We start from the raw sequence: 25,721 nt of genomic DNA, 5'->3' as shown, positions 1-25,721 counted from the left end.
GTCACGAAAGCTATCAGTATAGCATGATCAGTATAGTATGATTTTCCTTTCAAAACTCAAGACACTCGTATTCTCAGTGACTTAGGTGAACTCGTAACATGACTGATAAAACCAAAGGCCTGATACTGAGGTTTCCAAGGCATTCAGGAAGATTATTCATATAAATACACAACATTCTAAAACTATTAGGAATGAAATTACTGGAGGGAAAAAAAAGGCTAATATGATGAAGAATATCCAACAGGTTTTACCTTCTGGCTTAGCTGTATCAAAGCTGCAAGATCAACAGATTTCTGAAGTTAACCAGCACCTCAAGAAAGGGGAGCTGGTGCAGAATATACCAAAAAGAACCTCACACTCTCTTGAATCAGAATTCAACTCTTTTATTCAGTTCTCCACGTTAGTAGGACAGTGTTCATTACGACTGTTAACCCCAAGTGTGGACATCACCCCATTCCACAATGCTGCTGGTCCATCCTTTCTTCCTTTCATTGTGAAGGGGGCATATCAAGAGATGTGTCCCCGTAAGACAGAAGACCTCCTGCTGGTGTAGAAAAACCTAGAGAAACAAACCATTGAAGAAGTTAGTCTTTTTAGCCAGAATATTAATATCAGAAATTCAAGCAGACATCATAAAAAAAGATCTCTGTAACTGGCATCTATCTGGCTTCCTTGATAGCTGCATTACAGATGCACCAAGGACTGAGCCATGGGTACCAAACTCCTCTTCTGACCTTGGAAAAGGCCTTTCCAGGTCAAGGAGTGCGGTGCAGTGAAGGCTGTGTTCTAAAGGTAAAATCTAGTTCCTGTTACCTTTCCTGTGGGTAGAGGAGTTCAATCTCTGCAACTGTTGATCCAGCATCTTTCACAAGCATTACATTCCTGTGGAAATATTTCATGTGGAGGAAAAATTGTGTAAAAGTTTAGCAAAGTCAAACTGCAGCCTCTTTCTGCCTAGTTCTCTCACTGACAAAGCTTCAGTATTTGCTATGCGGTAAACAAACACTTCCATTCGGGCATGGACAAGCATTCCTACATCACATTACATTTGTGCTACTCCTCCCATACACAGTTGTAAAGATGGGTGGGGAGAGTAACCATAACATTTGTGTTGTTTCTCTTGGCCTTGTGTTTGTTAGATGGATGGGAAAATATACACACAAGCATACCAAGTTTCCTCCTGAAACTAACAAAATACTATACAAGTTTCAGGCTTAATACACAATGCCACTGAACACACAGAATCCAGAGAATAAATACTAGCAGACAGTGCTTTGCACAGTAGTAGTGAGGAAGAGAAACTGTACACACACCCTTGGGCAAATCACACTTCTTGTAAACACCAGTTATGAAATATTTACAGTTCTACAAACAGCCAATGTGACACTCCCATTCCTCATCATGGTATAAACAGTCATCTTGACTCCTGGCCTCCCACTACATTGATAAGACTCAAGAACATGGTTTAGTGGGCATGGATGATGGTTGGACTCGATGACCTTGAAGGTCTTTTCCAATCTAAATGGTTCTATGATTCTAAGACAGAGTTGAAAGGATACCTGTGTATACAGCTATTGCTTAGTCTTCTCTCTCTGCTTCACTGCACCTTCCTGTTTAGTCCACGTAACACTGTGTACAGTTGTCACCTCTCCAGCAACTTTCTCCCCAAAATGTAAGTATTTTACGACACAAATAAACTAAGCATCAAGGAAGATCAGTAGTATCACTGCTTCCACCATAAACAGGAAATCTGCATAGAAAAAATGCCTGACTGGTCAAAGAGGTAGCAACAACTGGGTTACTGGCTAGTATAATACGGATTTTGCCTCCCTCTCTAACAACAAATGCTATTTTGTACAAGAGGGATCATCCCAATAAATTCTGTAAATTAATATATATCCCTAAAAATTTATGAATGTGATAAATCATTTTTTCTGATTACAATACTTTATTGAAAAAAAAAATCCAATTACCTCTAATAAAACTCCATTTCTTTTTCATTCCTGTATTAAAATACCTCAATTATATTGCAATTTTTCTAAGGCAAAAATTCAGTCCTGATTTGGAAAACTGTATATATTATATTACATTAAACCACAGATTAACATAATACAGGACCTATACTTGGGAAAAAGCAAAGCATTACATAAGGGAAATTTAAAATTTCACTGTTGATCAAAAGCAACTGCACTTTCTAGTGACAGCTACACGGGATACTATTTGACAAAGACTTCTGCTACTACTGCATATACTGCAATAAAAATATACAGACCAGCAAAATCTATGTTAGACTTTAACACTCTGTCCTCATGCGGTCAAGGCCCAGATTAGCACAGCTGACCATTCTCATTAGAGAGCATTCCATGCCTATTCCCGTTTGACTGACCTCAGCCCTACACACTAGAGACATTTCAGCAGCCAATACTTTTTTAATAAGATACGTGTACAGAAGCACATCAAAGAGTGCTGAAAGCAAAAAGAAATGGCAACAGAAGATGTAATTCAATGTACACAACATTTTCAAAGTCCTTTCTCGGATGTTTCTTTGTCTCCTCTTATTAGAAGATAGACCAAAAAGCCTTCCGCCCAGCAACACCAATGAGTACTCAACTGACACCAGACTTTGGATATACCTAGTCATGTAGTTCCTATGCATTTCGACCGCTTCCCATTAACCGTTCTGCTTCCTATAGAAATGGACAACAGAATGACATATTTAACTCCCCAAACACATTTCCTTCCTTCCAAACAAACAAAACCTATTACACTAAGACAGAGTACTATATGCAGTTACATATAGCAAATTGCCTCCAAATAAAAAAGCAGACTTAGCAGACACACAGAAATTCACATAAATCTTTTATGAGCCCTTCCCCCACACACACTTGGCAGAGCTTAACACGCTGACATATTACTATGCAGACTTTGTATATTCTAGTAACACTTGTACTCTTTCTAAATGGAACAAAAGGGGGATGCAGAAATACCTTGAAAATGCCTTGCCTGAGTACAATACAATGTAAATGTTAACTTTTAGATCAGCCTAATCCATAATCTGGTTTCAGTCAGCGTGAGGAACCTACCCATTCCTCCTTTCGCATACATACCACCCCTTGCCTGCCCGTGGAAGTCTATGGTAAGAATGGAAAATATTCTGCCTTCTCCAAATCTCTACCATATTGAAGTTACAGAGAACAGGATGCTTGCTATGTCACATCTAGCAGGAAAAAAAAAAAAAAAAAAATACCCTTTTGTATTGACAGCCAAATGTGAAAACATGGAGGATCTGGGAGAGTACTCTAAATTCATGCTTGTTTTACACCCAAAAAAATCTTTCCTGAACAGTTGAGACTAAGTCACCTAGAATGGTCCCCTTGCTCATTAAAAAGGCTTACATACATTTCTATGCCTCTATCCCTTACTATGCTGAGAAGTAAAGGTTACAGCTGTATCTGGGCAAATAAGCCCATGTTCAGGGCCAGATGACCACCATTCCTCCCAAGTATTACTGTCATCTAAACTCAGTTTAATCCACATGACCATCCATTCTAGTAGGCAAGTGCTAGTTTCCATATCAACAGCTCTATACTGACTTTCAGCTCTCCTCCCTGATATGCAGTCCCCAAAGACTAGCATGCCTAGCATGTATTATGTATAGAAAGTCTGGTGAGATTCCTCCTTGCAACAAAACTCTGGGAATGCTCAAGATAAGCAAAAGCTGTTTTACTGCCTCATCTCCCTCTCTGCTGAGAGACTGACATATGCTTCAGACTCCTTTGCCTCTACTACCAGAATTCACTTTCCCTCTTTCACATCTCCAGTCTGACTGGATTTAAAAAAAACTCTCCATGAGCTTCATCTCGTATGTAGACTTTGCTCATCGTTGTATTTAACAAAACTCTCTTCAAATCTCCATCCAAAATATTTTTCACTTTGCACATTTGATCTCCTTTCACTTTGCAGTAACTCAGTTCTGGGATTTCCAGCCTGTGGTCCACATAATACTTTTAAAGGCTGTATGAAAAGTGAGAAGCTACTGAGAAAAGCACACCAGGTGTCCATAGTCCTAAGTGGCACCTAATGCACACTGGAGACTATTTAGTGGCCTGAATGTCAAAAACTCAGATCCAGCTTAGTTCCCATAATATAAGCGTTGTTCCTGATTTTAGTGTGACTACCCCAGATAACTACAGGAAACAGAATTTGAAATTTATCAACTAATACTTAGCTGTAAGTGAACTAGAAACACTTATGAAAGTACAAAAACTACTGCTGTGTTCTGCATATTGGTACATATTCTGACCACAGGGTTTTTTCCTCAATCCACTTGGACGCGTTTCTCTGCATTTTCAATTGATCCAGTTTCAAACTTCCCGTATGCCAGACCATTTACCAGTGCTTCCATATCCAGCTGTTCTTTCCTTTTTACTTTCTTTTCAGAAAGAAAAGTCATCCTACTAGAGGTCAGCATTTTAATCTCTGGTAGGAGACTTACTTAAAATGGAGATATTGTTATGATGGAACATACTAATCACCTGTGCAACTATAATTCTTTAATAATGTCTAGATCAGTGTTCTCCAAAGCAGAGTGCACGCTCCCCAGGGGGTTACGCAAGACAATCCGTAGGACTGCAGGAAGAAAATTTTTTTTTTGCACCATTAATAAATACAATGAAATAAATGTTTAAAATAACGTTCATTTCATCTTTATCTCATCTTTTTTTAATTTCTGGTTTTGTGTATGTTTTATAATGTACATAGTAGTACATGTATATAACTTATAAACAAACATACATTGGGGAGCATGCTCAAAATGTTTTTTACTGATAGAGATGTGCAATCAAAAAGTTTTAGAGACCACTGGTCTAGATAACTGAAGAGGTGGTTGAAAGTACTAGCTGTTAGCCATTAAGTCAGAAACATTATGTACTTTGTGTTTCCCGTTTTCAAAAAGAATTGTAGCTGTTGGTTCTTTGAACATTTTTTCTATCTTGAGATACATGAAGTCTCCATAAAGAACACTGTCCTTTACTATCATGGTGTTTCTAAGGCATCTATCATTTCATCTATATGGCGCTCTATGAATACCACTACAATGTAATTAGTATCTACATAAAATTCACAGAAGAGAATAACAGATCTGGGCTTCAGCTTTTCCTGGTTTAGAGTTTTCACTTAAATTTCCAGGTTTGGGACTGATAGCATTTGGGTGCCTGAGAACATTTTGTACTTTTACTTTGTTCCTCTATCAATATCTTATCTCCTCCTTACATAAAAATCCTTTAACATTATGTAGAAACAAATTTTTCTTAAGTGTTATGTAAAGATATTTGAGCATCTCAATTAATAAGTTGTCCTTAAATCCTTTTTATTATATTGTAATGGGCTAATAACTGGTATGAATCTAAGCAGCAATTTATCTTCTGTACTTAGCAGTTTGGATTTACTCATATGACTACTTAAACTAATCAAAAAAAGGCCAGGATTCAGAAACAGAGAGGAAAGTCTCAAAGAGGCTTTTTATAGATAGGAAACTTCACACCAGATTTTTTAAAAATTCATCTAGATTCATTTGACTATGTGTGCACCATTGTGCCCTGCCAGGCAAAATTAGATTTAAGGATACGATTTAGACTTAATGCCAAACCTATTTAATTGTTATAGGTGAATCCCTGCTGTTGTCCCTAAATCTCAAGTAACCACCATGTACCATGTGAAAATTCTGAGTTCTGAAAGCGTCATTACAGCATGAAGCTGGTTGCTTGTTACATGTATTTGTAAAGTATGCTCCTTGCACAAAAAGTATGCACGCTGACAATACTAGGATAGAAGTTCTTCACACTGAAAGTGGTACCAGGCTTTAGATTCAAAGGAACCAACATTTGATGTGAAATGTTAAATTTATGATTATCACCAAGTAGCACTGTAATAAAATACTGAAGAACATTTCAAGAGACCTATATGTACAAGAAGTACATAAGAGAATCACCCCAAAAGTAGGATTAAATAGCAAATGGGCAAAAAAGGAAGTAGCAAAAAAAGCAGATAGGCTCTCAGCCTATGAGGTTGACCACTGGCTGACAGTAAGGATGCTTTCTACCTTCATAAAATAAAATTCCATAGGCAAAGACTGCAGAATCTTCCTCATTTATTCCTTGGTTTTTAAACCAGGTTAAAACAAACATGTCACCAATGGCATAACTGACTGATCTTCTGTGGGGCAGAGAAATGGATGGACTAGATAAATTCCTTCCAGTCTTGTTTTCCAGTACTCTTAAGATGTGGCAATTTTGGTGAAGGTTAATTTTTAAGGCATATACTGTGCCTTATAGAGGCAGTGGGGAAACTGGAATGTTGAATCAAAGATCAGAATTAGGACATCAGGTAAGCAAACACCAAATCAGATAGATCAATGTGTCTACTGTACTACAGCTAGTCTTTTGATGGTTAGAATTCTATAAATTAGACTCACCATTCAAAGAGACAGTTCAGGGACTCTGTCTCTCTCCTCCGTCCCCCTCACTTCAGTTAATATTTTGCAATCCATTTCTCCCAGTACTGGAGGTTTGTCAGGTCACAGTCACATGAGTTTCTTCTGCTGCTGCTGCCACCTACCAGTTTTATTACTCTGTTGCAGCAGAAGGGCATACAGAAGAAGTTCTTGTTCAGCACGCACATAATCATCATCCTTTGTCTAAGATGTCATGGCTTATTCAAGTTCTACAACATTTCCCCATACGCTAGGCAAAGCACTGGGCACAACCAAGATCAATACAAGGATTTGAAAGCCATTCCGTAAAGAGGAAGGAGCATGAGCTGTAAAAAAACCACCTTTCCAGCAACATTAAATATTAAGACATTAACTTCTGCAGAATGCAGTAAATTTTGATCAACTCTCCCCACCAAAGATAATTTGCAGACACTGCAAAGAACTAGCATTGTCTTTCTTTCAAGAAAATCTTCATGTAATATATATAAAATCAGGTCAGAGATGCAAAACTGTGAGCCAACATGAATTTGTTCAACAAATTTGAGGAAATTAAATTCTTTTTTTTTTAGACATTATTACAAACCCACAAATCTTTCCCCCAAAAAGACACCCAACCACATGCCTGAAAGCGTTACACCCGTGTCCTATAGCAGCTGATGCACAAAAATATACACAAATAAAGGAATAGGCCTGCCCAGTGCTGAGACGCAAGAAGTGGGTGTGTCTGAAAGGAAAAAGCATTGGAAACATAAGTATAACAGGTCTGTAAAATTATCTTGCAAGTAAAATTAAAGACACAAATTATACACTCAATTATACCAGTCAAATTGGATATCACTCCACTGACTTTCACAGAGTGATTCCAGGTTTATCTCAGTGTAATTGAGAGCAAAATTTGGCTCTAAAATTATCCCCTCCCACCTTAATTTGAAGCTGCAATTTATGGTATTGCTGATAAATTTGCTGTGTTTCAGGAAAATATAAATTGAGAATATGAACAGTAGACTATTTTATGCTGATATAGAAGAGTTATTAATGTACACAGAAAAAAGTCTGAAACAAGTGCTAATTCTTTACAGGTGTCACAGGAAATAAAATACTGCATCAGGAAACTTGGAAGCCTGCCTGTAGGCTCCTATTCTTCCACTTTGAATGGTATTCCAATTGTCTGATATTTACCTCTGACTAAAATACAGATTCTCCTCCTTAGACAAAGTAAAAAAATATTAAGTTCCCAGCACTTTTAAGCGGTTTGAGATTAAGGGAGGGAGTTACCAGAGAAGGATAAAGTGTACAAGTACTTAGATATAGCAACAAGGGCAACATAAAATGCGTCACCCCATCCTCCACAGACAGAAATACTCAGCCCCAGTCTTTTTGTTTAGCACACACATTTTCCCATCTGTCCTCTTTACAGGATCCTGCTCAATTGAATTTTAATAGATTTAATTTAATATTCTTAGTAGTAGTTTTTCATACCTATCAACTCCTAATTGATGCAGTTATATTTTATGTTCACTTGGCAACTGGAAAGCATCATATCTTTCAAAAACCTAAGTTAAATAGTACACTTGAAGGCAAACTACCTTGAAGTGATAAGGAGGAGGTGAAATTAATGTATTACAAAACTATCCCTCATATACTTACATGAGGGGACTCATTTTTGTCTCACCTGAGTAAAGCAAAGGACAATGACAGTTTTCTTAAAAGGTCAACATGTATAAGGAGGGGAAATAAAGAAGAAAAGTAGGATTTTCTCTAAATACCACTGTTAAAGAAATCATTCGAGAAGTCTCACCAAAATGAACTGATGGGAAGAAAGGAAGGCAAACAAGTTAGCAAACTTATGAAGGTTACAGTAAAAGCAGAAAAGAGTCAATTTACCTGACAACAGGTCGGTTTTGGATGTCACCAAACTGCTGCGTTTACCATTTTACCCGCTTGCATTACTGGGGGGAAAAGTTTAGGAAGGAACATTCTCAAGGACTTTTCATAAGTTCTCACTCTCGCCATCGGAAAGGGGAGAAGGGAAGGTTTTCTCTGGATTGTTTGACTTTTTTGGCTCCTGAAAAGTTTTGCAAAGAACAGTAACAAAGTGTGAACTGTTAGAACACATTTCTGTAAAAAAAGGGAGAATAAGTCACACAAAATAGAGCAACAACAAATCCCACCCAAAATCCACGCATCGCATTTGTGTCATTGGTCTAAACAAATAAACAAAACAAAAAACTTTGCAACTCAAATTGGAAATATGAGAGGCTTGGAGGCTTCCAACAGCAGGCCAAGATCCACCACCAGAATGCTCCAAAAGTCACCCTCAAAGGTTAAGAAAGATTTAAAGAAATAAAACAAAGGAAAAGGCAGCAAACATCTGGTTATAAATCCTGCAGTGTTCAGTTTAAAACAATTCCTAGAACAGCGAAAAAATTAAAAATGAAAAAAGACAGTAACAACAGAAGTTACCTGTCCGAGCACCTACTATTCCATAGAGAGAACAGGAGTGGGTCGTGTGTCTCACACCAGCCATAAAGCCCATAAACCTTCTCAAAAAGAGTCAGCCATGAGAAAGATACTGTACACGCGATTTGTTTTCAAAGTCTCTCTAAGCCCTTAAGGTCCCTTATGTATTTAACTGACAGATTTTTGCAACAAGGGGGAGAAAAGATTGAGCAAACGTCACTCATTTCATTTGTTGGATTTTGAAGTCCAGTAGAATATCTGAAGGAGCATCTCCTTTGTGTCTGACATACACAGATGTTCCAGAGGTTATTTCCTGAGTAAGTATCAAACATGAAAGATAGCACACGAAGTGGGAGAAAATGCTCCAAGAGTGACCATCAGCTCAGAACAAAAATGTTAACAGTCCACATATGCACCAAGAATTGACATTGTGTTACAGATGAGGTGTTGTAACATTTCAAGAAAAGATTTTATAAAACACATTAAAGCATTAAATACAAGGCTTGAGATACAATCCGTACATTGACATAGCAAGACATCAACATCATAAACGTGGCAAGTTGAACAGAAAAAAAATCTGCCGTGTTACAAAGAACAAAATTTCATCAGATGTAGTTTAGGAGACTTATTCTTGCAAACAAGAGTTTCTAACTGGCTCTTTCAAACATTAAAATATACAAAAATAGCTTTATCACCATCAGCTGTATTAGTACTATTGTAATCCAGCACTACATTGACCATTTTTTCAGCACATGCTTCCAAACCCACATACGGAGGTAGTGGTAGTGCAACTGTATGAAAGTTTAGCATGTGTTTTTCACCATACAGAACTGAAGGAAATACAGTGTATAAAGCTGATGTCTGTAAAGTTCACCTTCAATGAGAAACACTGCCCGGTTGCCACAGGCTTCATTTGTTGGCTTTTTTTTCCTTTAAGTAAAAACAAGACACTCCCCTCGCACCCCCAGCCCATTCTATACATTTCACTATTTCAGGAGCAATGGATAAGTAGGGAGTAAATACATGAGACAAGTGTGCCCATTTGTACCAATGAACCCTCAACCGAGGTTTTCATACAGTATCAATACCCAGTGCCCAAACAAATGTACATGATGTTTCAAATCCTGTCTCCCTCCCTGATCACCATGCATAGACTTATCTCCAAACTACAAATGGAAGCACCAATCACAGAGGAGCATCTTATGCCAAAGGAGCCAAACTGTAAATCTCTCAATCCACTGTTTGTCTTTCAAAAAATCTGATGTTTACTTCACAAATTTTACTACTGTGAGGTGTAAACTGGACATTCTGAAAGGGTGATAGAAATGTAAAGTTCCTGTGAGCCACAAAGTACCATGGAGACTCAAAAATCAGTCCAGAATTTTCAGTTACTAGCTCTTTCCTCTAAAAGATATTTCCTGTGATAGAAATACAGAGGTCCCACTATACCAACTAGCACATGTTTACTCCCTGCTGTTATTCCACATGTGCTCAATGTGTGCCACAGCTGAAAAGGGAAGGATTGACACTATCAGCCTCTCAAAGAGTGCAGGCACCTACCAGTAAAAAAACTAAAAGAAAAAACAAATGAACAAAAAAAAACTAAACAAAAAAAAAAACCAAACAAAACACCCACCCAAATAAAACCCCAAACCACACCACCACCCAAATTCCCCTTAAACAAGCAAGGGGAGAAGAGCCTCTGGAAGAGACAGTTTACTGCTCAGTGACTATCAAATTAGGTTTCTTTCATGTTCTGCGGTTCTGCAACTCTTCATGGAAGTTAAAGACCTTTATATTCTTCAGGTATAACCTGTGCGCTTGAAGGCTCAGGAAGAAAGATTTGAAAATACCTTTACTGCTGAAGCTCCTTTTGTTGCTGGACCAGGTGGTCCACTCTCCTGCTTAACACCAACAGTCAACCTTTCACTTGATTTTAATAATAATATTTAATTCTACAAAAAAAAGCCATTTTATTACATTCCTTTTAAAATAAAAAAACCAAACTGTACAAAGAAGCATGATCAAACCTCCATAAAGCAGGTTAATACTGTTCTGTTTATTGCCTCTTGAAGACTCTCTGCATAGTGTCCGTGAGTTGTGTTTAAGGTCCAAGTGAAGATAAAACAGCAGAGCAGCAGAGAGGTGAGGAAGGGCCACAGAGGTGGGCAGTGCAGAGCTTCAGAGGGTACATGGGACATGCTCCATTAAAGTATCCAGAAAACAGCAGCATTGCACACACACAACCCCCCTCCAAACAAACCCTATTTTCACAAGATTATTTTTCAATTGTAAACGTTTTACTTTTTGTTTTTAAAAAAAGAGGCTTATCTTTTTATATATATATATATCTATAATTCCAGGGCTTTATGAACCCAGAGAATGAGAAAGGAATGAAAAGGGAGGGAGGAGAAGGAGGAGGAGGAAAAGAAGGGGGAAGATAGGGACTGAAAAATGGACTCAGTATCTGTTTTGGTTATCTGTTTTCCAAAACAGCTCAAGGCTAATGAGAAAATGCACAGCCAGAAGGACTAAGGAAAATCAGGCAGCCTGGAAAAAAATTAGGAGCTAAACAGCCAAAACCCAAAAAGAAATAAAGCAAAGCAAATGCGCACACACAAACACACACAAGTGTGTGCACTCACACCACACACACATAAGGGTCCAGGATTAATTTTTTAATTGTTTGTGGACCTAGGTTATATATTTTATTTTTTTTTATTCTGGCTGAGCTCTCTTTTTTTTTTTTTTTTCCTTCTTTTTTCCCTTTTTTTTTTTTTTTAAATTTTTCTTCTTTAAATCTGCTGCATGTTTCCCAAAGCTAAGAATTGAGTATTTCTCCCCAGTTATACTCTTTGGATTTCTGCCAACATCAGCTTTTATGTTCAGTGGGGAAAAAGTAAGCCTGGTAAGTATTGTATGAACTGCAGCTTTAGCATAAAGTACCTCTAGATATTTAATCACTTTTAACCAACTTTTCCATCCTCCATACCTTACCACGTTTCCCCCCCCAAAAAAGCAAAAAATAAAAACAAACAAATAGAAAAACCCAGAAAAACCCACCACCCCACCAATGTACAGGCTTTAACTCAGTGTTTTCTTTACAAATACGTCTGCAGTGTTGTCACTTTGGCCACTGTTAAAGATGCAGGCATAGAGAAGGGAGTGTTGGACTAGCATGTATTAAAGAAAAAGGAACATTAACATTGCAGATCTCTCTCAAAAAGACTAAAACACTAACAAATACAAGTCGATGCACGTTTGCTTTAAACTAGTGTAATTCTTTTTCACATTGGATTAAACATTTGTATACCAAACATTACAGTGCTGTTTATCTCCTCCAATCATGCAAAAAATAGTTAAAACGTGCCACTTCTGCCACAAATAGAATATGACCAATCCCCAAACCCCCTACATACCTTCCAAAATTAGGATTTGAAATGAGAAGAACTTTATAAAGAAATATAGACACAAAGCTGCCAATTAATACCAAGATGGCACAAATTACAGATTTGTACAGAAAGCTCACGTTAAGTCAACTGACACTTCTCTCAGCCTCATCATTTGAAAGGCCATAATCCTGCAAGGTCAGAAAGTGGTGACTCTCAAAGGATCCTGAACTTACAGCTCCCATCTACAGCAGCAGGAACAGTAGGTGTCCAGAACTTTAAAAACCTGGTATTTAACACCTTCAACTCACGTTGAGAAATTGAGGCACTCGGCAGTTTACAGGATCAAGCCTTACAGAGGTAGAAAAGACTTAACTGGTGCAGTAATTCACAGAAGTTTCTAGAGAGCTGCCAGACAGCTTTCCGAAAATCTTCCAAGTGTGAATCATGCTTCAATGCTTGCCTGTGAACACACATGAACTGCAATACGTCTGGGGACCAAAGCAGCATCCAAATAAAATTCCCACTTAGGCTGTGAACTGAGCATCTTCATTAGAAAACTGATGCTGAAGAATGAACACAATTTTATGTTCTGCAAAAAAGGGCAGCAACCACAGCACGTGTGCCTTTCACTCTTGCTCTCTTGATTGACACATACCCCCCCTTTCCTCATTCCTCTGAGCTTCTCTGATAAACAGCATTGCAAGTTGGTTTAAAAAAAAAAATTTACAAGAGAGAGTTCTGTTGGTCATCTATTTACATGTGGCATCACTCCACCAGAAGTTTGATCTCATTGGCTAATAGCTGGTTCATGTTGAATAGAGCCCCCGGGAGCTTGGTGAGCAACTCTCTCTCCGTGGTCTCAGGGTCGCTGTCGACAGAGCTGGAGCTAGCACTCATATTGTCGACAGCGGCACTAGCTGGAGGGCCCAGCTCTGGCTCGCTAGTCTCGCTTGCCGTGGACACCACAGAGAGCAAGGACATGCGCCGCGTCAAGCGACCGGGGGTAAGGAGAGAAGCGGCATAGTCCGCTATGATACCAGCTACATCTAGATTACAAGCCTTGTCAAAGGCAATGAAACCTACATTTGCATTGGCCTCGCAGACGTAGAATGAACCGTCGTCCTTCATCAGCAGGTCAATGCCACACACGTCCATCCCCAGGATGTTTGACACTTGGACTGCCAACTGCTTGCCTTGTTCACTCAGTGAGCACATCATCCCTACGCCACCTGGAAAAAGTGGAAAAAAAAACTTGCTGTCTGTAGTCTGGTCACAGGTGACTGACATCCTTCTCAACTGGTTGGTTCTTTTTGGTTCGGAAGCTCCAAAGCGAGCTTGCAGGCATACTGCTACTGACTCAGAAAGCAACCTCCTTTCCACAGTGACTACTAATGAACTTGAAGCCACAGCAGGATTTCAAAAGATTCTGACCTGCCAAAGCCAGGTCAAGATTATGACTTGTTTAAAAAACAGTTAAGTGCTGACTTTTTAGTCCAGAAAGATATCATGTATTTTTATGATCCTGGGATATTAAAAAGATGACCTAACAAACCACCCTTGTTCCTTCTAAGGCAGAGGCTTCCCATACATATTTCTAAGTTATCACAAGAAATCTTTCAGCAAAATTAAAGCAAGTGTTCCTGACAAGACTACAGCTCTAACAAATATAATAGAGAGGGATGCGGGCTGAGACACTGTCATCTGCTCATGTCCCTCTCAGCTTGCTATCATAGGTTGCTGTCTCTAAAGCAAGAATTAGGGATCATTTGTGTCTGAACCTCAACTGGTCCCGTTCACAGTCTGTCGTCTAAGTATTAACCGACTCAGACTTCATCTATCACAACACTTAAGTTTAAAAAAAACCAAACAGTAACAAACCAAAAAACATTTAGCAGAAAAATCTTTCAGGCTATACTTCCTCAGCATCAAGTAGTAACTAAAACCCCTCAGGCATTTTGACTAACCAAAACTGTACTATACCTGAATACATTTTATCCCACCCCTCGTCAGGTTCCATACAGCTTCAGCCAGGCAACCTCAACCCTCCCTCCTCCTTCTACCCCCGGAAACTCGCTTGTCCTACATCCAAAGCTATGCAGAAAAACAGTTCTGAGTATTCTACAATCAATGCAGTAATCTTCCTCTTCCTCTCAGACGTTGTCTTTGAGGGAAAGGGTTGCAGGCAGGAGCCTGACAGACATAAGGCAGCCCAGCAGCTGCACAATGCAATCCATCTCTTTATTGCCTTCCACAGTTTCCTCCCTTAACACTCTCTTCCACCCTCTTGCCAACTGGCTGTCTCCTCCACCTCCCTCAGTCTCGTCTTCCATCTTCCTTCTTTTTCTGTTCCTCTTAACAGGATGAAATGAATGATAACATGGCATTAGCATGACATTGCCAGTGCCACATCGGTTGCTCCGTTCGTGTTCCTAGAACTTTCCCCTCCTTTTCATCAGTCCTATCCATCTAATATTTTGGGCGGAGATTGTCTCTCCTTCCGTGTTTGCTCAACACGCATCTCACTTAATCCTCACTCTCGTGTTTCCTCTGTAAACTTCCAACAGTGAGCACAATTAATACAAAATAAAACCTGCAGCTTACTTCAGTTGGGTTTGTGATTTTTCAACTGGATTGAAAAATTCTGATCAAAACTATGAACAATGCTTTTCCTACCAAGTGAGCAGTTACTCTGCATCCTCCCATCTGTTGAGCAGCGGAGCATGGTGCCCACCACACGGCCTCCTACTACGATGACACGTACATCCTTGCCATGGGACTCTTTAACGTATTTTTGAAATAAGTAAGGGGCATCATGACGAATCAAATGGCTTAGGTCTGCCAAATGGTGCTTGTCTCGTGCCAGGAACACAGCTTTACCTGTATGAAGAAAAGAACATCGGAAGATTGGAAGAAGCTACAGATTTGAGCTGTGTCAATAATTCAGCACATAAAAGTAAAAACTCTGACCAGTATGCTGCCCGTTCTCACAGGCCCCATCTGTAGCTTATACCCATTTACAAATTCTTCTGTGGACATCAGTGTTCCACTGCTTCAGTGCATTTAAGTGTTCAAGTACTGACAGAGTTGAGGAGCCACATGAAGAGTGAAAAAAAACAAAAAAAAAAAAGAAAAGATGACAGCTTTAGATAAAGGAGGTGGTCTTGTAATTTCAGCTCCTTTTGGTACAAGTCCTTAATGAGGGGGGAAAAGGAAGAAATACTTAAAGAGCAGCAGACATTTAATTAATAACACAGTTTTGTTCAGCCACAAGAGGACTGGACCCTCAGCCTACAGCTTTCACACGCAGGAACGAGTGACATGAAACTGTTAAACACCAGGCAGCTAAGAACTCTGAAGTTGCTAGTGTGCCACTGCAGAACCAACCGCCTCTCTTCTGCAAAATTGCTGAGAGCTGCTCTTCCCAGTACTTACAAGGGCTCACAACTCCAGAATGAGGCTTTGCAGTGGAACAACTACGTTCAGAGGAAAACACTAGACTCCACAGTATGCAAGATAATTTAGCAGAAGATTCCACAAGACACAAACTGAATGGAACATACTACAATTTTGGAAAAAACTCTTTAGAAATCACTAGCTCTTCTGCAAGCAAACATCTCAAGGACTTGGTTTTTTTAACCTAAAACAAGTCATTTCATTCCCCTTCATTTCTAGAGCACACCAAAGACTTCTTTGTTCTTTTCCAATTTGACTAATACTGATGGAAGCCACTCCTGAAACAGACTCTACCACTTACCACCTCATTTCTGGTCTCACAAGATGGCATCCCTTTCCATCTTCACCTACATTTCCCAACTCCTCTTCCCCTTTCTTAAGGACTCTTTTATGTGTCATATTAGATTTGTTTTGCAACATGGCTGCACAATTTTTTTTGTGGCAGAATTGTCACTCAATTATGCTACAATGCTAACAGAGTACAAAAATCAATTGATAAACTGCCTATCTTAACTAAGGGAACAGAAATGCAGCAGTAGCAGAACTAGGAGAAATAACGTGTGAAGAAGAATTCTACCAAGTGCTACAACGCCCAACTGGAGCAGCCTCTGCTTCATCAGGATTTAAGGTCTCCGTAACACAGAACGCTGCTTAAGGAACATGGAAGTTCTCATCACAAACAGTATCAGAATGTAGACTTAAAAACCATGACAAGAAAGCAAAAACCTCCATGTGCTTTCTCCCATTCCCAACTTTAGCTCTCCTACAGGCACTTAATAATCCCACTGTATTCATAAAATGGGATAGGAAGAATGATGCCTTGGAGGGGAACTACTTAGTTCTTGGTAATTATGCAGCATCATGACATCTTGGCAAAAAAATAAGATTGGCACATTTGCTGCAGCAGCAAACTACTTAGAAAATGGGACTAGAAGAGTATGACTTTTATTCATCAGCCAGTACCTATGACCACGTCTGCCTGTTGTTTTTTTTAAATACCATTTGCAAATGGCTGCTCTTCAATTAATTTGAAAGCTTCCCCAACTCTCTTAATGTGAAAGTGTATGTACTGTGCAGAAATTTGCACTAAAACACCTGGAATTTAGAGTGCTCTAAAGTAAAACTTGTAAATGGAGATTTACATGAATTCTGGCTAAAAAGGGAGAAGAAAGTCAATAGCTCCAAACTCTGTAATTATTTAGTAGATCTTAACAAGAGGCAGTATCAAGTCAAATCCACTGTCTCGGATACTCCACAGTTGTCAAATTCAGCTTGCTGCAAAGTCAAACTCCAGCTTGGCTTCATAGCTCCACAAGCACTTTAAAACCCTATAAACAGGTATTACTGCCAACAGAAGCAGGTCTAACCTTCCTCTGCCCCAGCCTTTTGCTCTCACTCTTCCATTACATCAACACAAGCATTGTGCGAGTAAATGATAATTCATGTAAGTAATTAAACCAAGTAAAAATAACCCATCTAGATTCATTCAACATCAGTTCCTGAATCCATTTACTACATGGCTACAGAAGCACTCAGGCCAGCAGAAGAGATGCACCAGAGCAGCACAGAGGAGGAACAAACTGACAGACAATAAGAAGGAAGAAGTGGCATCTTTTTGTTATGCTTTTGTTTAAGGTAACTGCTGGTTTATGTGCTTAAACTTCGGTTTCAGTCTCTTTTTACTTCTAGTATTTATTAAATTGGTTTTAAAGTAAATTAAAAACACTGCAACCTCCTGTGCAAATAACCTCTGAAATGGATTTTAAACCTGGTTTCCTTTAGTAGATCACTATCAAACATTAAACGAAATTGATGTATGGTTTCATATTCAACACTTAAAACAAAAGACTGATAACAGAACAATTTAATCTGAACCTGCTGTATTATCACCAGCACTGTCAGAGATCTTTTTCTGAAAAAGAGATCATTTGACAAACAATATATGAGATTTTATTTAAATCAGAATCCTAATTACAGACAAAGTCAAGTAGAAAAAACATCAAATTAATAAGACTGAATGAACTAAGATTTCATTTCTTATGCCTATTTAGAAACATCCCTAAAATCCATGTAGGCTTCTCTCTACTTGCTTAAGGCCAGACCTTCCATTACTCCAGTTCAAAGCTTTCCTCACAGAAGTCACCAATGCACCACAATTTTGAACCCCTATCCCCCCTGCTATTGCAAGACTAGGTTCTACTAAAACTGCTTCCCATTGTTGCAGCCTACTCAACATTCAGAAGTCGAAGGATGGTAGAATTCAGATGTACCGCAAAGAAGTCCAACACCTAATAGAAGACCTTCTTAACTATCATCCCTTGACGAGACAAAAATCTTTAAAGAGTGCTGCTCAGAATACTCCTTGCCCTCACCCCTGACCTCACACCCACCTCGGTGACCCCGCGTGTTCTTCACCACCATAGGGAACTCCAGCACTTCCGCCTCATCAATCATTTTGGCAAAATTCTCATGACCACCTGGCAAAAAGAAAACCAACAACATTATGTGCCACCCATCTGGTGTGGCCAAATTGGGGATGTAATTGCCACACATTCCTCCCACCCTTACAGCTTAGATAATGCAGAAAAAACTATCAGTTAAGAGGAACTTGGTCATGGAGCATGATCAGAGTTTGGAGGTGTTTGTGATCTGTGGGATACTAACTCCTACTTCCTTTGAAATGGAAGACACAAGTTGACAAAGGCCTCTTGATCGCAACCCCAAAAGGCTCAATCCAATCTTCCAAATCTGAATGCCCCGATTCTACCATCTCATTCCATTTTATCCATTTTACTTTATCAACTCCCACCTTTTCAAGTGTCTAGCGGGAAAATAGCACAGATATAACACCAGTAACAGTTCCATCCAAACTACTAACCAGGAAAGCAACATGGAATACAAAGACAAGGCATAATCCAGACAGCAGCAACAACCCAAATCTTGTCACTCCACCTCCCCCATTTCCAAGGCTTAAGTCTCCTGCATCTCATTCTCCCTATTTCCTGAAGTAGTACTTCAACCTTTTCGTCTCCTTGCATCTGGAAGGACCTTAGAGAGTAGCTTTTAACTACCATTCACATGATTACGGTTGATACGTCGAGGTTATTTGAGTTCAGTTCAATTCACAGAAGGCTGACCACAGTACAAGAAATACAGAAGAGAAAGTCAGCAGACAAAAGGGATGAGACTCCTCTAACAGCATGTGCAGTAAAGCGCGGAAGTCAAGCCAAGACACTGGTCACAAAGCCAGCAGCAGCCATCACTACCCTTCCATGGATTTTAATGCGTGTCATGGAATAACATGTCATTCAGCACATCCTGTTTTTCTTGGCAAAGCCAGCTCTCACTGATAACTTGATACTTGTGTTAAAAAAATAAAAAGGTCATGCTTCTGTCAAATTCCAGAGGCAGGCATTAAAAGAAGTGGCAGGGAGTTATGAACAGAGATGTTCTGCAATTACCCCATCATTCGTGGTCTCCCCTTCCCCCCAAAAAGATTAAAAACTCATTCCTTTCTCAAAGAGCTAGAACAACCACATCTATAAAGAAAGGGTATGTTTCTTCTCAAATGTGTTTTCAAAGTAATTGATGGGAAATAGTAATTCGTAGTAACTGATGGAAACCCATGTTTGTGTTTTTGTCAAGTTGTTTGTGTTTTTGTCAAGTTCCCATTACAAAAAGCCTATTGCTGCAACCACACAAAGGGGAGGAAAGCACTGGTATTTCCCAAGAAGGATATCTTCAATTCTTTAATATATTGTAATTAAAAACAGAAATAGCATCAGGGTAGCTCAAGCAAATGGTTCCTCTAATCTAGCACTCTTGTCAGGAACCACAGACTCCAGAGGCAGGCACAAGAAACATTAATAACTAACTTCTCTGGTGGGAAACAAAACCTAAACAACTGTTAAAAGTTCAACACAAGGGCTTGTACTCTTTCTGTCCTTTCATAACTAATATATTCACAGATATTTTTATTCACATAAAAGTTTAACCTACTTTCAGGTTTTACCAAAGTCTAGATCTTTATAGTATCCTATGACATTTAGTTGCCCAAGTTGCTGGCTGTTGTTGCGGGCAATTGGAAAAAAATAGTTCAAAGTGGTTTAAGCCAAAATTAGTTGCTTGGGAGGCTGAGGTACAGTTAAAGTACTCTTCCCAGAGCATCACAGCTAATAAACAAAGCCAAAAATACCAAAAATAGAATCTGAGTGCTGTGACTTTAATTTCCTTTCCTGGTTACTGAACACTTATCTGTGGAACTAGCCTCATGCTATTTAATTCTGTGATTTCCAAAACTTGACTCATCTCTTTTGCACTGCAAAAGCATACATTATGGTAGGTAACTATGCTATCCTTTTGATCCAAAAGCCTTACCATATGAAAAAGTGTCTGGAAGAGGCACACCATGACCAGCAAGTTCTTGAAATGTCCAGAACTTGTTGACACAGTTGAGGATGGCTTGGGGACGATTCATCAATCGACAGCCCATCTTCTCTAAGTGGCGAAGGACTGTGATATCACTGTCACTCTGGACCCAAGGTGTTGGTACACGCACAACCACCACTTGCGGGTAAGCAGTAATGAGCTCCCCATTCACCCGGAGACCTAAAGAAGGAAGAGAAAAACACCCCAATCAACTACAAGGTCTTCAGGAGAAGGCAAACAGGCAAACAAATACTGCACAATATGTGATCACAACAGAGATACCAGACTTCAACAGTGAGCATTAAAACAGCGCAACTCTCCCTAAAATGCATCCCCGTCAGTTGTGCTGTTTCATACATGTCACTCTTAACCCACTTAAAACTAGGATTAGGCAAAGGACAGACTGTATTAGGGCACAGAATCTTGGCCTCCTTCCTAAGGTGAAGGAATTTTTTTATAGGTTGACACATCATCTTTTCTATGGGTGTTAGCTGCACACTACATTCACATCAGCAGTATCAATAGCTCAGGAGGTTCCTGCCTCACACCACTGGTTCTTGCCTACGTGATACAGTTCATACCTTTCCCCATTCCAACTGTATTGATCCCTCTGTTTGTGGTATCACGTTACGCAACATACTGCCAAAGTAACAGAGATTAGATATGACCCTCAAAAAAAAAAAAAAAAAAAAAAAAAAAAGCTGCAGTATTTTTAACACAGATAATTTCAACAATCTGATTTATACGAAGTAAGTACTCAGAAATAACTTTATCAGCTAACAGGGCAGCACCCCATGACATTAAGGCAGGAACTAGAAGGAAAGCCAGCTTTGCCACCAAAAACAATGTATTAATCATGACCTACAGTTTTACAGATTATGTCTCTGAAAAAGAAACACTGAAAGACAGGCTGCAGGAATGGGAATACGATAGGATTGGACGGGAAGGCATCAAGCTTGATGAAGATAGCCTGGCATCTGAGGATGGGAAGAGAGAAATAGGATTTGATATTCACTTTATTTGCCTTATGTTCAAAGTAAAGCTTTCTGACTTCAGTGTAAAATACACAGCTCACACTGTTGTCAGCACCTTAAGGGTTAAAAAGAAGAAAGAAGGTGAGCTGAGAAATCACAGTGCATCTGCATTTCTGTGCCTATGAAAGGCCAGCTGTAACTATTCAGAACTAGCCCAAATTAATTACCCGATTAGTTCTATTCCAAAGATTTTACTTTTCAAATACAGACTTGCATCTACTCAACGTGAAGTGTACTACCAAGCAATATATTTCATTTCAAGATGCATTAAAGGGGGGGGGGGGGGGGAGAAGGAAGGGTGTCCCCCTCTCTGTACTTCCCCTTTTCTTCTCCCAGCCAGGATGTATTTTAGAGCTTGCCTTAAATATAATGAAGCAACCACCTAACTCCCAAAAGGGAAGTAGAAATATGCCACCCAGTCCTCAGGAGTACACAGAACCACACTCTGGAAAGGCCAAAACAGAGCCATATCCAATCCAAAACCCTTTTTCCAATCCCCATTGCCATAATTGCACAGAGATGAGAAAACATAAGCAGACGGGTGCTCTGGCTGCTCACCTCATTAGCACCAAGCACTGCCGCATTGCAGCTGACATGACTTGCGTGTTTAAGCGAGCAGGATTCAGACACACACACACAATTTTATAGAGGCATCTCAAGCAAGATTAAAAACAAGACACTGCTAAAAAACCTAAGCAAAATGTGAACATCAGGAAATGGACTACCATCTCCTTTAGCCAGAAAAGGAGTACAGATTGAGCAAGCAAAAGATTTTTAACTTATTAGTCAGATTCCACCTTACACATGTATTTTCTCATTTAGGTGCACACCCAACTACACCCACTTTTTGCCACTGTAATAGCATGTATGTCCTGATCCACATGCAAGCTGTGTAATAATCATTTTAAAAAGGACTGCATTTTCTACGGAGCCCCAAAATTGCCACTGTATCTTTGTTGTGAACCAAAACTACATAGTTTTCTAATTCGTGATCTGTCAGAGTCTATTTTGTTGTTTTGCTTTAAAGTCACCCCACATGCTGAAGTTTTGCACCACGGAGCCTGAAAAAGAAAAACAGCAGTTTGAGGAGATGTATATGCCTCACCTGGGATTCTCCTGAATACCTGCATTAGACTTGACTATCAGACTGGTGTAAATTCAGCCTGGCCACCATCCCCCCTGGAGTGACTTTGGAAGTACAATGATGTTATCAACAGAGTAATCTGAGCTTTTGTTCCAGATTCAATCATTTTCTCTGGTCTGGATAGTGTTCTCCCCAGAACAAAAAAAAATTCTCTCCCCTCTTATAAAAGGCAGTTTACAAACAAAGAGAAAAGCTACTCAATGAAATGTATAATTTGAATCACTACTACTGACATGCGCCATAAAAATTAGCTGCAGTCTCCCAGCAACACAGCACTGCAAACAGAAGCAGCTTTACTACAGTAAAAAGGAGAGTCAGATTCTGCCATTTTGGAACAAGCTTGTATTCAGCATTCCATCTGAGACCCAGCAGTTAACAATGAGGTTAATGGTCATTATTGCCAAGTGGGCTGATAAAATATTATTTATTCACTATGATGTGCTGAAAGCAGTAACACAGAAGATATTAGTGCATACAATTAATTTCTTTTCCAAAGAACCAATTTATGATGCAAAGAGGGAGGAAGGAAAAAAAGAGATGTTACAGAGATGTTACTTAAAGAATGGTTAAGAGGTAATTAAACTTTTTCTGAAAATGGAGATGAATGAATTCTCTTTCTTCCACAGTAACAGTACCATCCTGGTCCCAGAACAGTAGTAGTGAGGTACAGTCACAGTTGCCTGTGGACAATGAACCGACCTCACAAACACGCAGAAGGCAGATGTTCAAATCATACAGAATTACCTTGACAACAAGTTGGTCCATTTGTTGGCGTTCTCAATAGATGCCCATGACATTACACACATGGCAAACAGACAGCTATACAGTCCTCTGAAGTACCAATACTGACAGCCAGGAAAGGGAGATTTCATGCTTCTCTAATACTATACTAACTTTCCCAACACAGAACAACCATTTTACCAGTGCCGGGGGAACAATTTCTTAGGTTACCATAAAACTTTTGGGTATTCTTTGGCCCCATGAGATAGACTCCAGAGTTAGAATATCACACTATAAAAATAGATGTAAATCCTGCACTTGAACAAGACCTGTTCTTTCACCCAGTACTAGTTTTCTTTGTTCTTCCTCTGCAAGATGAAACTCTCCAAAAAGAACATGGTAGACTTTTTAACGTTATACAGCAAACATCACAGTATTCAGATGAAAGTGCAAAAGGAGTTTTTGCAATGCGAGCTGTAATCATTTGGGAATGAACTTGACCAGTTACATCACATCCCTCAAATAAAGCTGAAAAGCCCAAGTTTCTCTCGAAGATAGCTCAAAGCAGCACATGATAGAACTGAGTGGGTAAATGCATGATTCCTCATCAGCTGGCCCAACTGGTCCTGCTGCTTGTCATTCCCAAAGAACAGCAGGTGAGCTTGAAGTTCAAAGTAGCTGGTCTCTGCTAAAAAGACTTATTTTGACCTAAACAGATAGAAGCCATCACGTGAACCTGTGAAGTCCACAGAAAATGGACGCAGCATTAAACACTAGTGAAGATGGAAGAAAGAGGCGGAAACTTCTACTGCTGCTACTAGTGAGATCAGGAGACATGTATCTCTACCCTAAGAAAGTTCTTGAGACAGTAATACCTAACATGGCAGAGCCTATTTGCATAGCAAGATACTCAGGATGACAGTTGCCTCTCAACAACCTGATTTAGTACAATTTTAGGGTGGATACACATACTTCAGAAACAACACAAAATTCTGGAACTTCCCAGCCCTCATTCATACACGTGGGGATTTTTTAGTACCTTCTGTCTTCTTCCCTATGACAAATTTATCTCACAATCACAAAAAGCCTAACTCTTAAGAGGGTTATCATTTAGGTGGCACACATTCCAAATGAAATGCCTCAAAATACAGACATACAAATGAAACAGTTACCGTGACTTAACAAGTTGCTGCCTGTCAGCTAAGACTCCTAAGCTGACTATTTGCTTGTTCCCACCCTACAGCAAAACACAAGGCAAAATGCTTAACCTTAAGCATCAGTAAAGGTATTCTACAATAATGGATCTCACTACACAACTGGGACAAGCTAAGTGCCCAAACACAGGCATTGTAACAATACCCCATATAGCTTGCAAGCCAAACACGCTTCTGCAAGTCAATCGCATCCACAGCCAGAACACATAAATTCTTAAACTGCAGCCTCAAACCTATTACAATCCATAAACATTGGTGCTTCATCTACCCAGTGATCCTACTTTCTTGTGCTTTAGAAACTCTAAGAAGCACTTCTGAGCTGATGGCATTCTGTGGCTTCTGAACATCTTAATTCACACCTGTCCTGGTTTTGGCTGGGATAGAGTTAATTTTCTTTCTAGTAGCTGGTATAGTGCTATGTTTTGGGTTCAGTATGAGAAGAATGTTGATAACACACTGATATTTTCAGTTGTTGATAAGTAATGTTTAGACTAAGCCAAGGATTTTTCAGCTTCTCCTGCCTAGCAAGAAGGCTGGAGGGGCACAAGAAGTTGGGAGGGGACGCAGCCAGGGCAGCTGACCCAAACTGGCCAGAGGGACATTCCATACTGTGTGATGTCATGCCCAGTATATAAACTGGGGGGAGTGGGGCTGGGAGGGGTCGCTGCTCAGGAGTTAACTGGGCATTGGTTGGCGAGTGGTGAGCAACTGCATTGTTCATCACTGGTTTTGTATATTATAATTCTTTTACTATTATTATTGTCATTTGATTACCATTATTATTTTCTTCCTTTCTGTCCTATTAAACTGTTGTTATCTCAACCCACAAAGTTTTACTTTTTTTTCAATTCTTTCCCCCATCCCACTGGGGGGGGGGGGGGGGAGTGAGCAAGTGGCTGTGCAATGCTTAGTTGCCAGCTGGGGTTAAACCACAGCACCCAAGCAGCATTTTAAATTGCTAGACATTTTTTAAACTCATTCTGTTCAGTTTGCACTCTACACAAATCCCTTCCAATCTCTACAAGAATCAGTTCATCAGCAGAGTAACAGCTACTGCAAAGCAATATCTCATGTCCAGTTCGCATGTTATGAACAATTGTCCTTTCAGCTGAAACAATGCAAATGTTTTCACAGAAGGAACACGGTTTCAGGAGATATGTCTCAAACCTCAAAGATTTGCAATGACATCAAAAATAATTACAGAGCTTTTATAGCTCTCATTATAGCAAACATCAGGCATTTTTAACGAAAAATAAATCCCAGCAATATCAAATAAATTGATAAAAGTATTTTCATTCCAAATTATAACTTTGGATAACAGTCAAAAAAAGCAACCTGAGTCACCAAGACCACAAAGAACTTAGGAGTCAAATTCAGGTCTTCAAG

The 25,721-nt window shown here is 39.4% G+C and overlaps 1 protein-coding gene across 8 annotated transcripts in view; it reads right to left on the bottom strand.

The window, feature by feature from the left end:
• Positions 1 to 367: 367 nt before the first annotated feature.
• RIMKLB (ribosomal modification protein rimK like family member B) overlaps positions 368 to 25,721 on the bottom strand; it is a 60,598-nt gene continuing 35,244 nt past the window's right edge. For 4 of the 8 annotated variants that reach the window (XM_030041030.1, XM_030041029.2, XM_030041028.1 and 1 more), the window contains 4 exons: positions 20,173 to 20,403; positions 18,186 to 18,272; positions 15,016 to 15,219; positions 9,401 to 13,571 (listed from right to left, as the gene is read on the bottom strand). In XM_030041030.1, the coding sequence (XP_029896890.1) occupies positions 13,108 to 13,571; positions 15,016 to 15,219; positions 18,186 to 18,272; positions 20,173 to 20,403 (986 nt within the window). In that variant the 3' untranslated portion in view covers positions 9,401 to 13,107. Of the gene's footprint in view, positions 560 to 813; positions 883 to 6,472; positions 7,215 to 8,374; positions 8,556 to 9,400; positions 13,572 to 15,015; positions 15,220 to 18,185; positions 18,273 to 20,172; positions 20,404 to 25,721 lie in introns of those variants that run through there. The other 4 variants (XR_003927194.2, XR_003927195.2, XR_003927196.2 and 1 more) reach the window with 4 other exon arrangements.

The sequence above is a fragment of the Aquila chrysaetos genome, chromosome 17 (genome assembly GCF_900496995.4).
Source record: "Aquila chrysaetos chrysaetos chromosome 17, bAquChr1.4, whole genome shotgun sequence".
Lineage (NCBI taxonomy): Eukaryota > Metazoa > Chordata > Aves > Accipitriformes > Accipitridae > Aquila > Aquila chrysaetos.
Note: the sequence above shows the minus strand (reverse complement) of the source record. Positions and strands in the feature narration are given on the sequence as shown.